General features: G+C 39.7%; 1 protein-coding gene across 6 annotated transcripts in view; it reads left to right on the forward strand.

Moving 5' to 3' along the window:
* The window catches only part of TTLL11 (tubulin tyrosine ligase like 11), a 209,957-nt gene that overhangs the window by 119,918 nt on the left and 75,668 nt on the right, over positions 1-14,371 (forward strand). For 5 of the 6 annotated variants that reach the window (XM_050926831.1, XM_050926828.1, XM_050926829.1 and 2 more), the window contains exons 4-6: positions 6,279-6,854; positions 8,889-8,984; positions 9,510-9,628. In XM_050926831.1, the coding sequence (XP_050782788.1) occupies positions 6,279-6,854; positions 8,889-8,984; positions 9,510-9,628 (791 nt within the window). Of the gene's footprint in view, positions 1-6,278; positions 6,855-8,888; positions 8,985-9,509; positions 9,629-12,587; positions 12,639-14,371 lie in introns of those variants that run through there. The other variant, XM_050926832.1, reaches the window with a different exon arrangement.

Below are 14,371 nucleotides of genomic sequence, written 5' to 3' on the forward strand. Positions count from 1 at the left end.
AAATAGAAATAACTGTCTGCGAAAGTTGAAAAATGATGCCTTCTCCGGTGGAAATGGATGGATTGTGGAAGGAGCTCAATAAAGGGAGGTTGATCTTCATTAATAACACAAATAGGGACTTTGAATTAGCAACTTTGCTGTAACTAATAATTTTAGTCTTGGGTTCTGAATTGCCTTTGATGGGCTACCCTGACTGTGTGTATAGGATTCGTTTCTCATTCTTGCATTTTGCATTCTCTCCCTGATGTTTTCTGTAACCAGCTTTGTCTTAAATGTAACAAATAAACCAACGCTGCCATTTTTTTTTATGAGGCTGAGTGTGCTGCATCTCTCTTCAGCCAGCATGGATTGAAGTGTGATTCATTGGTGTTTTTGTCTAGACAGACTTTGCTCACTTTTTCTTTGGTCAGAGAAATGAATAACTGTCATGTCTGATGTTGGAGCATTCAGAATGGAAGCTCCTTGCTTGAGCCCTTTGAAGATAGCAGGTTTGGAGCCCCTGATGTATTAGTGCTGATACAAAACATTTTCCTCTGTCTGAAGGAAACAGGTGTTTTGTTCTGAATTTGAATAGCAGTTGAAATGACAGTTTAAAATACTGTATTGTACAAGCAGGTTGCCGCTGTATCCTCAAAATAGTGGTTCCCAAAAAGCACTTTCCTCTTCAACAGAGAGCCTGTGCAGCAGAGCAGAAAAAGCCTGAGGCAGGAGCAGCAGAAATGGGGAATGGAGACAGACAGATTGTCTCTGTCCTTCTAATGGAACAAGTGTGTGTGTGTGAGAAATTATAGCAGGGAGTTTAATGTATAAACCTGACCAAATACCCCTTTTGTGACATTAACTTTCTGATAGTGAATACAAAACTGGAATATTCTTTTGGAAAGCTCTATTCTGTAGTTAAACATAATTGAGAAGACAGTTATTCTCTTGTGGATAAAACCATTAGAGGCTTTCCTTATTCTCCCATCCCAGCTAGTCCCATTGATCTTATTGGATTTGGCCATATTTAGAAAACATGGGAAAATATCTGATGTCTATTGCCTCCCTATCCCTCGAAGTGACCACCTATTCTGATAAAGGACCTTCCATTCCATTCAGATTAATTGACCCTGAGAAAATCCCTAGTTTAAATAATTAGAATTGAATTCACACAATAGTGAGAAGGAAGAGTGGTGTGGTTCCCAATAAAGTAAATGGATCTTATGAAAAAACTTCTGCACTATCCCCTGAAAATCTGAGGGTTGGTGTAAGAGAACTAAGTAGTGTGGATGGATTAGCTAATGATGCCACTAGAAATGGACAGTCACTCCTGAAATTCCATGACTTTCCTAATGGTAGCCAGCCTTCTGCTATGTCACAGCTTTTCTTTCCTCCTGCACTACCAGGATGGGTTGTGGAAATCGATCGACTTTGCGGGTGCCTCGGGATACCAACTAACAAAGAAAAATAATCTCGGAGCAGTGCCAGAGAGAAGGCAGGCTACTGCTGTGAACACATGTAAAACAGCACCAGCCACTTCCTGCGTAGTGCTAGATTAGTTTAGTATGGCAATTTAATTCTGCCTCTTTCATTTTCTTTTTTTTGTTTTCGTTTTTATTTGGTGATGTATGAATTCAAGAAAAGAACAGAGTGTACTAAGACTGTTCCTGGTATTCAAGAAACTAGCGTAGCTTCCACCTGCTTTGGAGAGAGAAGATGGTTTTTAAAAAGTCTCTTGAAGACATGAACCACTGGATCTCCTGTGTCGTAGACAATATGGCCTGCTGCAATACATCCTGCATTTACCTTGGCTACCCCTGGTTGTTTGGGGCTCCTTTGCCTGCATTGTTCTGAATTTCATGGTCTCCTACCTATCATTCTCTTTCCATGGGAACGTGGATTTTGTAGGGGGTGGTGGTGGTGGTGGTGGTAGTGGTGGTTGTTTTTAACTGGAAAACACAGAATGTGCTTTAACACTTTTAAAATTTAAAATATTTATGAATGTAAGGCTTATGAGAGTGGCTGGAAGTCCAGCCCTGTGGACTATAGCACTATCAGCAAATCATATGTGGCACTGACAGAAGTAGGGAAGCTTTCTCACATTGGCCCTGCCACTGAACCTCAACCCTAAACTGCAGGAACCACCTTTTAAAGGGTGACAGAGTAGTTCAGTCTCACTCAATCCTTGGCGTTTCTGTGGAAACTGTCAACAAGGTTGCCAATTAGAGCCAGCTTCTAGTAGTTTTATACCATTCTTGAGATGTACAGTAAGAAACCAACCATAAAGTGCATTTACAATCCCAAACAATCGTGATAGGGCCAGCCATTGGGCATCATTGACATTGAGAGGATTTGAACTGTTTACATACATGCAAAAGAGTTTGATTTATCTTCGGCCTGCTCATGAATTCTGAAGCATGTCAACTTCGCTAACTTAAAAATATGTCTCTGCTCTTTCCTTTCCTTATGACATGTTGTAAAGCATGCTATATTTTTGAACGCTTCTTCTTTTAAATCGCTCTGAAGCTTGCCTGCCCCTCTATCACAATTTTTATTGTCTTTCTTGAGACCTGGCAGTCTCTGTCGTTTGATTTTATTGCTCTGTATGGCGAAAATAAAACTTGGGTAGTAGGAATTATTGATGCACCATGAGGGATCTATATATCCAGCTAATATTGTCAGGTCCTTCCAGTGACCTAGTTACAACTTTTCTGGTTTGCCCTCTTAAATAAAAAGTTGAAGTTTGAGGTTTTATTTTTTCTTCGGAATGTAATAATGTAGGCAATTTGTGATGTCATGATTATTCTATGGGAAAAATAACTTAATTACATTATTTTTGAAAGAACTGACAGAAGAGGTACAGTTTAGGTAGGGGCAGATCTTAAGCCCAGCAGTTAGTTATAAGTATTCTGTTAAATTCTGATTCATTGCATCCAACTGGGAATGTTGTTAGCCTCCAAACACTACTTACTAAATGAATGTATCAACTAACGTGGTGTTCAAAGGCCAACTAACCCTATTAAAAATAATTCTATTTGGTCCTGCCAGCATACCACAATCTCTTCAAAGAGGGATCATCTGATTTTCTTACAGATGATCACTGGTTCTTTAGGAAAGAAAAACTGGCCAGGATGTTTTTTTTGCTTCTGGCTGGACCTCATGCTGGCATGTAAAAAGACATTTATTGATGCTGGTGCAGGAAGTTATTAGTTACCATAGCAGTCTGTGTTTACCATCTTCTGTTATTACCAGCAGCATTGTTAGCGCAACCAAAGTTAAAAGCCTGCTGATATTGATGTGTGGAAATTACAGAGGACCAGGCAAAAACTCCAAATCTATATGACTTCAAACTTTGGGGGCATTTGAGTCCAGAGCAGAACTTTGTAACTCCCATTAGCTGTCATTACTGCTGTTCTACACTTGTTTGTAAATGGAAGCTTTCTGCTGCATAACTGACCTGCTCTTTCTACCAGCTTCATTCATGCTTTTGAGCTTTATAGGTCACCTCTGGAATTTGGTAGGGGTTTGGGCCTCTGACAAGACCACCAATACTCCACAGCTAATGGTAGCAGAGAGGGGGTATCACGGTGTGACTGGACTTTTTAAAGGGAATGGGGCCTTAGCCCACTTGTGACAAGATCAGCTCAGCTCCTTGGGTAGCTAATAATAAATGAAGAGGCCAGGGCTGAGAATATAAGGGAGGAATAGACAGACTTCCTGGAGCGGTCCCTGGCGAAAGGCTCCCACTTGAGGCACTAATACTCCAGGTAGGAGGGCTGGGAGTGGCAGTGTGCCAGAAGCCTGGGGAACTCTGCAGCTAACTGAAGAAGAGTAGCTGTAGGTGAGTGCTGCAAGGAATAAAGGGACAGTTTGAACTGAATCCAGTGCAGAGAAGCAGGACTGGGGGGCTCCTGCATCAAGGAGAGAGAACTATGGGACCTGTAGAACAAGTGGCCAGCTGGATGAAGCTGGCATGAAGTATTAATGTGTGTCTGAGGTAATTACATTGATCCCTCTCCAGGAGGGGAATGTTTTAGAATGCTGCGGACTGGGTGAGTTATTGAGAAGTCTCATGGGAGAGGGAAACCGAGGCAGAGTGCCGTAGCACCACGGCAGCCATAGGGGGGGCTTCTGGGAGATGGCTGACCATGTTACATAGGGATTTGTTGTTAATCATGCCCTATATTCACCCCCAAGGATCTAGGATACAGACTGTATTACAGAGTTAAAAATTTCCCTGGCATGATGGCTTGCATTACGCATCATGGAGGCCTAGGTATCAGTCAGACAAGTGTCAGAAGTAATCAAGACTCATGTTACATGCCTACTCTGTACTGTAAGTAGAAAGGACATTGCTACACTGGGAGGAATCTGCAGAGAGGCCTCCAGTCTACCAGCAGTGCTCTTATGCCATGTCTACATAGGATTCCTCTGGAAGTCAATGTGCATAAATTAAAGCATGTTAACCCCATGTGGATGGTCTCATTCAGGAGCAGTGGCCTTCATTTGCTGTAACTTTTAATCCTCCTTGGATGAGAGCATCCACATGGGGAGTGGGCGTGGCAGGGCAGTTAATGCACTTTATGTGCATTCTCATGTTACACTTTGATTCAGCTTAATTTTCCTGAGTGTCCTCATGTAGACATGGCCTTAGTAAGCGCTACAAAGTCAATTTTCTTTTATCAACAGAGACATCTTTTGTAGGAAGGTGCTGTGAGCCGTGGTACCGAAATGAATTAAATGTATGTGCTTTATAAGGTCCTATTTTCCTAGCCTTCCCTCTCTACTTCTGAGACTAGCTGCTTTCCATTTGTATGCACAGTAGGGGGTGTGATAAGGTAGAATGGAGTATTTCTTACCCAGTAATTTCTCTTCTAGTAAGGGCATCTCACTCTACCTACCCCAGTCCAACCCACACTGATTATCAAGTCAATGGCCAATATGCATTTCTGCAAACAAAATGTGCTGGAATATACATTATCACCCAATAACAATAAAAAACGCTTCACTCAATTCTTGAGAAATCCATAGTATGAAAATTCAGATTAAAAGGATTTATCTAGGCACATAGTTATCTGTAAAACAACTGACACTTATTTAGTGTGGTGGTTTCCCTAAACAGACTTTTCACATTTATATCTTTAATATTTTTGTTTCAAATAACTAATTGTTGGCCACTAGGGGGCAATACACTTCATGCAAAACTAATATAATAGAGGCGAGCTAACACAGGCAAATTGAAAATCTCAGAAGTGTGCTAAGTTGGAAAGGATACAAAGCTAGGCATGTCATGCATTTCAAATTCAACCAAAGGTTTAGCTACAATATTAAATATCATCAAACTCTGTGGGCTAACTTTCCTCACTTTCTTATTTCATACTGTGTGTCTAGACAGATTGTAATCCACTAGGAACAGATTTCCCTAATGTGACGTAAAACCAGTTCTAGAAGTTGCTGTGATCATGGTGGACAGAATTTTTTGCTCCTTTTGATGAAAAAATTAGTACTTGAGCTCAAAGCCTGAATATACCAATGGTGTGATTTACAGGAAATATTCAGTTACAAACTGAATAGCAGTGGCCACTAGAGGCATGTATAGAGTATGCTATTCAACGGGAGGAAATATTTTTGTTGTGGTACATTGTATTGTTAGTATGCCCTAGCTTCTCTGACACAGCCTATCTCTTTGGTGAAAACCACTCATTGATGGAAAATGAACATTTTCTCATTTCTTGACAGATCTGGTTCCAACAAAGTTGTGCTTGCCACACATCTAATGGGGTGTGTATGTCTGGACGGGTGCTGATTTCAAGGCTCAAGAGTTTGTGTGCAGTAATCCCATGGATTTGTCATACAACAGACAAGATTTAGTCCTGCTGGACTGGGGGAGGAAGGGGGGATATGGCTGAAAGGCTCTGGAAGTGGGGAAAAGCTCCAGGAGTTCCTTGATGATGGTCTTTTCCCCACTGCCTTCTCCCTGCTGGAGCTTCTCTTCACCATAATGAAAGGCTCCAGCAGCTGGAGCCGGTCACTGTGGTTGTATCTACATGTGTAGTGGTAGTGCTTTACACATCTCCATAAGTGTAGACAGAGCCTTACTGGGAAGATGCAAGCACCACTATGTATTTTCCACTCTTACTTGCATGGTGTTTACTTCTGCAATGCTGTGTCTTTTACTTGTACATGGAATTTCTTTTCACATGTTGTCGTAGCATTAAAGCTTTTTCTTCAGAGATAAGCAAGGTGTTTTCCCTGTATTCATGTCCTTCTTTGATCTAATAATCCTTCTTTTCTTCTAGGTTCGCATGATGAAAGAGAGCGATCCACCTTGGAAGCCCACTTTCATTGTGAAACCTGATGGCGGGTGTCAAGGGGATGGAATCTATCTCATTAAAGACCCCAGCGACATTAGAATGGCAGGAAATCTACAGAGCCGGCCAGCTGTAGTCCAGGAGTATATCAGCAAACCGCTGCTGATTGACAAACTGAAATTTGATATTCGTCTATATGTCTTACTGAAATCCTTAGAACCATTAGAGATTTATATAGCCAAAGATGGACTCTCTAGATTTTGTACAGAGCCGTATCAAGAACCCACCCTGAAAAACTTGCACCAGGTATTTATGCACTTAACCAACTATTCACTGAATATTCATAGCGGGAACTTCATCCATTCTGACAATGTAAACACTGGCAGCAAAAGGACTTTTTCAAGCGTTCTTTACAGACTGTCTTCCAAAGGGGTTGACATCAAGAAACTGTGGTCAGATATAATTTCATTGGTGATTAAGACTGTTATTGCACTGACTCCAGAGCTGAAAGTTTATTACCAATCTGATATACCAGCTGGAAAACCTGGGCCAACTTGCTTCCAGGTAGGTCAGGAATTTTTATGTAAGGGGTGCACTCCCATGAAATATAACCTCATCATTGCTATAGCCCTTCCTGTAACAATATTGGAGTGAAGTTTTTTTTTATGCATATATTAAGCTTGTATGTTTAATTCACTTCCCAAACAATTCTTATTCTTTTTGTTGATCGCTAGTGGGAATAGTAGTTGAAAACTGGGCAATGTCCTGTGCAAGTTCACAATTTATATTCTCTTCACCACATTTTTTGGCTTGCAGACCCTCATCAGTGTCACTGAAGCCACCTTACCACCACCCTTAAATACATCCTCATAGTTTCTGTGCGTTTTTAGTCACATTCAGAGACTCCCCTTTGAAGCTTCCAGATGGCAATGTTGAAAACTCCAAATCATCATAATCATAGATGCTCAGATAGTGATGAGTGTAGTATAAATAGCGTGATGAAGGTCGCCACTGGCAGTACATAAGGGAAATGCTGAGCACATAGCACATTTCCAAATCCCCTATCGTCCCTCTCATTCCCTTTTACTTCTGCCTTCCAAATGTTGGTATCTGGATGGCCATCTGTATTCTCCACATAAAAGACCAGTTCAGATTATTGCCACTTTGATAAGTTAGGTGGTCTGTCACATTGTGGTTTCTAACTGGCCCGGTCAGTTTAAATGGTTTATATGTACTATGAACCAACTCACTAAACCAGGAAAAATCTCTTCCATCCGTGTGGTATTTTTGCTGGGGTTTTTTTGTAAGAGAGGACAGGAAGAAAAATGAGTCATGAAATGTCCAGCATCACAAATGATCTTTGCAGAACTGTAGTTCAGGCAGGTCTCACCAGAAAACCGTGACAGGCTATAATTATATTAACAAACTCTATCATTAAAGTGGAGATGACCACTGAAGCAGCAATTTACCAATTAGTGTCCAAATCCACAATAAAATGCTCTACTGATAACTACACCTCAGACATTTTTTATTTCCCTCCCCACACAAAGAGCCTCTAAGTAGGGGCAAATCTGTATTCTGGCCACACACAGCAGCTAGATGAGGCCACAGTAAATTGGTTTCCACTGCAGGAGAGGGGTGGGTTTTCACCTACCCTAATGGTCTCTGTAGTGTGCTAGAAGCCTCAGGAAGGGAGAAGTCCATGCTGCAGTGCACTGTACAAACCACCAGATCGGCTGAGAAAAAAAACTATCCTGGTAAAAGAGGTTTTGTGAAATCAGACTTTGTTTTTTTGTGAGGAATGGCAGGTTGAGTGTAGAGCTAAGATACTGGAATGAATTGGAGAAATTGGAGGCAAGGATGGTCACTTTTTTCTTTAATCAAGATCTGCAAAAATCTCACAATTGCCTTAACTGGCTGAAGGCAAATAGGTAATGTCTTCAGCAGGACTTCGCAAAGGCTGAGCAGACACTGTGTTTGGTATGCTACAGAGAAGACTCAGAGGGCTCAGCGAGGAAAGCTGACCACACCAAGGAAATCCTGGTAGAACTCAAGGCCCCATTGCACTAAATGCCATACAAACACATAGGAAGAGACAGTCCGTGTCCCAAAGAGTTTACAGTCTAAACAGACAAGGCAGATAAAGTGCAGGAGAAAGGAAATATTAGCTTTGTTGTATAGGTGGGGAAGTGAGACATGAAGAACTTAAGTGATTTGCCTAAAGCCATGCAGGATGGCTGTGGCAGAACTAAGAACTTAACCCAGATCTCCAGAATCTCACTCAAATGCCTTAACCATTCCCCTTCTTATTACAGCATGATGGCATAGCAGCCTGTTCATGAAGGAAGAGGTTTAAAAGATGATTATTAAAATGTTCTGTGGGAATGGAATTTTGCATGTCCCTACTCTGGGGAAGTGCTTTCCCAACGATGGGGGAAAAACAAAGAATTTAGATAATCATGTTGATCTCTCCAGTTCCATACGTAGGTTGGGAGAGAGGTTCCTTTAGTTAGGTGGATAACTTGTCTACATAATATGTGCAGTTCTCTAAAAGAAATCGCAGTGAGTGAAAGTAATGTTGTGTTGCATTATGCACAGATTTTAGGATTTGACATTCTCCTAATGAAAAATTTGAAGCCTGTGTTACTTGAAGTAAATGCAAACCCCAGCATGAGAATAGAACATGAGCAAGAGGTAAGATCTTCCAGCCTGACATGATATTAGAATGTAATTGTTTGGGGGTTGGTTTTTTTGGTCTTTTTACATTTTTTAAAGATGGAAGCTGTCGGCTAGTATGAAACCTGTAATGCTTTTTGTAATATTTGGCTTTGCAATCATTGCTAATCTGATACCCGTGAAACATGACTTATTGGAATTGTGAAAGCTCTACATCATCTTGTTAGAAATGCTCTTGTTCAACATCCTGGCAGTTGAGTTAATTATATTTGGGTGAATATTAACCATTTTTCACATTTCTTGTATATAAATGGTAACATTGATGGTGATGATCTTTTTTTTCAATGTATTTAGGTAACTTGACTAAAATGTCCATAGTATCATTTTGTGTATGTCAACAGGTAATTTTTAAGCTTTACTGAAGCGTTCTGTGCTCTGTCATCGTATATTTATGACCTAAGGGATAGGAATAAGACTTGAGCAGCTACATAATAAATAAGCAGCAGTTCTACACTGAACAATTGTATCCTTTACAAATTAAAGCTTTCTCCAGGAGTGTTTGAAAATGTCCCAAGCCCCGTTGATGAAGAAATAAAAGTAGCTGTCATCAGAGATACCCTTCGTCTAATGGACCCGTACAAAAAGAAGAAAAAAGATAATCAGTAAGTTTATTGACTTAACTTCTGTTTGTCAGCAGTGCCCACCAATAATCCTAAAAGTAATCCTCAAAAGCGTTTAGGTTTTAATACCTTGCTTTCAGAATTGTTCATGCTTTTCTAAAGAACTGCAGTGTGATCCAGTGAGATCAGCTTTAACTACCAGTGCATAACTCCTTATTGCATACTCATCCGAGTAGTTTTTGAGCACTTCTGTTCTAATAACTGGATCCAACATTAGTGCCAGTGATCTAGTAATCCATGCTTTCTGCCTTTATAAGTTTTGGTTCTCAAGCATCATTTTTGACTCACAAAGTCAGGAACTGCAGATTTGTATATTAATTTGCTTTGAAAGTCACACAGTGCTCTGTTGAGAAATGACTTGCGCCCAGTGACTTGGGGGGAGGGATAGCTCAGTGGTTTGAGGATTGGCCTGCTAAACCCAGGGTTGTGAGTTCAATCATTGAGGAGACCACTAAGGAATCTAGGGCAAAATCAGTACTTGGTCCTGCTAGTGAAGGCAGGGGGCTGGACTCAATGACCTTTCAAGATCCCTTCCAGTTCTAGGAGATAGGATATCTCCATTTATTTATTTATCTATATATCTATCTGTCTGAGCTGAAATAAGTAGAAATTGCATGTAAAAATTGTTTCCTTGTGACAATAAACATAATCATTCTAAAGCACAAATAGTCAGTAGCTAGTAATAGTTACTATTTTAAAGTTGGAGCTGATCTGGGAATGGGACTTGCATTGGAGGAACAGTAATACAACCTGCACAGAAGTGCTAGTGGTAGGACAAGATTAAGAAGAGAAAGCAGAAATGCTTTCTGTTTTAATGAAACACCTTGTTTTTAAGCAATCTCTTGCAGCCAAGAAAGGAGGAAATGGTGTTTCACTAAGGAGCCTTTGCCTGTGAGTCTGTCTCTGCTCTAAAATGTCTGCCTTTCTTCTCTTGTCACTTAGCAGTAAGCTTAAATTGGTTATTCGTATTCTATGGTGAGTTCAAGGACAATTTTGCTATCCTTATATTGAAAGAAAGAGCAGGAACAGTAGAATTGTGTATATGTAGGATTTTTTATATACAGTTGGAAAATTGTATCGTCTGCTTGCCTAAGGAGCATGCAATCAAGGCATGATTTTTGACAAAATCAGCTAATTTTTTTCAAATGCAGTGTGTTTACATGTATTTGTTGCAGCAGCCAGTATACATGCTGACTGATTACCTAGCAATCGTTCTCTGATCTTAACTATATTTATTTAATTTTAACCCTTAGTAAGAGTACTTCAACACTGAGAGCTGCAAAATGGATTTTATTCTCTATTCCTGTAATTAAGCTATGTCTCCTTTATATTTATTCAGCCATTATCCCATGCATTCATTAACTGTATTTAAGTATGGGATGCAAGGTGCAGCATATGGTAACAAATAAGGAAGTTAGTGAAGGACACCAATATGTGCTTGGAATGCTTACCCATTGAGTATCTTTTATGGGACGTTTTCATTGCAAAATAATTTATAATAGGATTATCCTGTGATGAGAGAAACCACTGTCTCATCACAGCATGAATTCATCAGTAACATAGCTTTTCTCAAGATAATCTGATTACAGATGATCTTGTTACTGGGTATCTTGGTATCATCAGCACAAGATTGTCTTGTTCATTGCTTCTCAGGGAAGTTTTTTCCATGTCTGAGCTGTGTTCTTAGTATGTGTTATATTTTCATCTTGATGGCTAGCAATTCACGTGCGACAGCTCTCCTTGCATCAAGGTACAATTTATCCTTCCTTTTTGTAAATACCGTCTCATACTGATGATGGCCTGCTCCTGCCAGAGTGTCTTCCAGGAGGATTCACTCAAGAGTTGACTCTCACTGAAAATGTGCAACAAGAGTTAATTTTGTTTAAAGTCAACAAAAGCTTTTGGAGTCATGGGCTAGTATGTCCGAAAAAAAATCAGTTGCCTAGTGGGGAATGAGTAGTCAATTAAAGGTGGAACAGAATTGTACTCAAAACCTTAAGGGGACTTTAAGGTGGTTGATTGGATGTAGATTCTGGTGAGAGATGTGGGCCATAGTGCAAACTTCACTATGTGCAAAGGTTCAAGGGCCTGATTCTGTTACCCTGTACCAGTTTTATACTAGTGTAACGACATTGGGCTGGTGCAGAACTTTCGCATGATAGGACTCAAGCACCAACTACCTCTGGGTTGTTTTCTTAGAAAATGTTTTATAGCATTTTCATTTTGTGCATTTCTTCTCTCACCTGTTTCAGTTGAACTTCAATGAGTGTTAAAATGTGCCTGTTTCCCCTTGCCACACACATTCCTTCTTTGTAATGGTCTCGTTTAAAGATTATAGCTAAATAACCAGCTAAAGACACAGAGTACTAAGCAAAATATTATATTTATTGATTGTAATATTGCTATTCCAGTTCTTATTGGCTGCATGGTTATAACTGAATCAGGCACATTAAGACCAGAAAAATAACATAAAGAAGTCATGTTTTGAAAACCAGCCATGCATCAAACATCCTCCACTTTATTTTTCGTGATAAGTTGTTAATGGACATTGATTTAAATAAAATTTGGCAGTGTATGTAACACTCACTTTGAACATATGGGAAAAAATTTAGAAAGAAATGGCAAGCTGTAAATGAATGGCATCTTAGACAGGTGACTATTCTGCTTTGGGGATGGATTTGATTTCCCTCTAATTATCTCCTGGATTAAAATAAATGAAGCATCAAAATGAAAGTGAGTTTTAGAAATCATCCGAAAACACTTCTTTATCAGGCAAAATTAATAGGTCATATATATTCTGTACTAACAATTTTTCTTTAGTTTTTACTCTTTATGGAGCTTTGATTTTTTGCCCGTATGAAGTGATATATTACATTGAAAGTGTGAGTTAAGCAAAATCAAAGCAGAGCATTTATTATGCTGTACATTTGATTTTCTCCAGCAACATTCAGAGCCTTCAGATCCACTAAGAGCCAATAATTATTTTGGCAATGCCAGTAGGAAGTAATTGAAAATTTACACCGATACAGACCAGTTCAATGAGGACCGCTAAATGCATCTGTGGACTGTGTATTTGCTACGTGTACTGAATTTGGCATTTGCTTAGCATTATAACCCGTTACAGTGTTAGCCCTGACCCTGCAAATACTTATGCATGTGCCTAATTTTTATGTCTCAAAGTAGCCCCATTGATTTCAGTGGGACTGCTCATACTTACAATTAAGTATATGCATAGGTGTTTGCGTGACTGGGAGCTCTGTAGCATACTGAATAATAGAGGAATAGAGTTCTTTTCATGTAGTATTGAGAGAGATCCTTTGCTGCCCAATGATGTGAGGTACACAGGGGCAAAACAGAGTGGAAGGGAAGAGTAGAACCAACATGGCATTCTCCCTTCCTTCCCCCAAGCCCATGGAAGCCCCTTCATTCATACCAAAACCATGTTGATGGGCTGAGTATTTTTGAGGTATGTCCTGAGCTGGAAAGGAGGCATGAGATTCCCACTGTCTGCAGTATGTTCCTGTCTAGCACTGGCAGATAACCTTGTACAAGTTAATGCTCTTCTTTGCTGCATTAACTTCCTCCTTGTGTCTGTATTCTTTGGTAAGGGCCAGTTGCCTGCAGAGGAACCAATCATAGCAAAATTTCCTGAGAGAGATCTGTTTGAGCGAGAGAAGTATACTGGTCTGAGAGTGAAGAATCTACAAGGTTGGAACTTCCTATCTCCTTTGAATCCCCAGTCTCTTTAGGTTTGGGACCCTATGCCTCTTGCCTAGAGACAAAATCTCTTCGTATCCCGCAGAGGAGAATTCGGAGCCAACTCCATGAGGTTTATCTGGGAAGTTTCCTACAACATACCCTATAACTCTAGCCAGTATATGCAGTTTTTTTGCTCAGTAGTTTACAAACAAGAGACTAGGATAGCTCTTATAAGAGCTAAAGCAAAAGGCAGCTAACCAAACACAAGTTTTCATTGCTTGTTTCCTTTTTGCTCTCATTTTAAAAAAGAGTGCAACTGAAAAAAATGCATTGTTAAAGGCTACTGAAAAATCCTCTTTTTAGACATTATCAAATAAATTATCATGAGTCAAAATTTAGGTTTTCTTCTTGCATAGCTTTCATGTCCAGGACTAATTCTCCTTTCTTTAGGCATTCTTAATTAAGAACTGGAGGTTCACTCACAATCAGTAAAGGGAAATAAATAAAGCATTAATGAAACCACTATCCAGTGAGTTTAATTTTGTGCTGTGGTATTTTTTTCATAGATATTAAGGCTTAAAAGGACCATTATGATCATCTAGTCTGATCTGCTGCAGAACATCAGCCATAGAATCTTATCCAGTAATTTTGGCATCAAGCCCAATAACTTGGAGCCAAGTTTGTCCCTTGGAGAGCCTATCTTTGGAACTCTAGACAAATCTGTTGAATAACATTATTGAAAACTTGGAATGAATGGCCAATAAATGCACTATCCTCCGAATTTCTGATTTGAACCTTTCTGCACTTCCGATTTCAGAACTATATTATAAAGTAGTGGTTTTTTCCAGGTTTCATTTATTAACCAGCAACTGTAGTTATTTTGTTTCCAAACTTAAGTTATGCTGAAAACCTTCATCTCAGCACCATTAATAGCCAGTATTCTACCATCAGATCATGTGTGTATTTTCTTATCAAGATGAATGGGGCATTGATTGTAAAATAGAGACACGTGTCCTTCTTGGTGGT

Source organism: Gopherus flavomarginatus, chromosome 17, assembly GCF_025201925.1.
Source record: "Gopherus flavomarginatus isolate rGopFla2 chromosome 17, rGopFla2.mat.asm, whole genome shotgun sequence".
Taxonomy (NCBI): domain Eukaryota; kingdom Metazoa; phylum Chordata; order Testudines; family Testudinidae; genus Gopherus; species Gopherus flavomarginatus.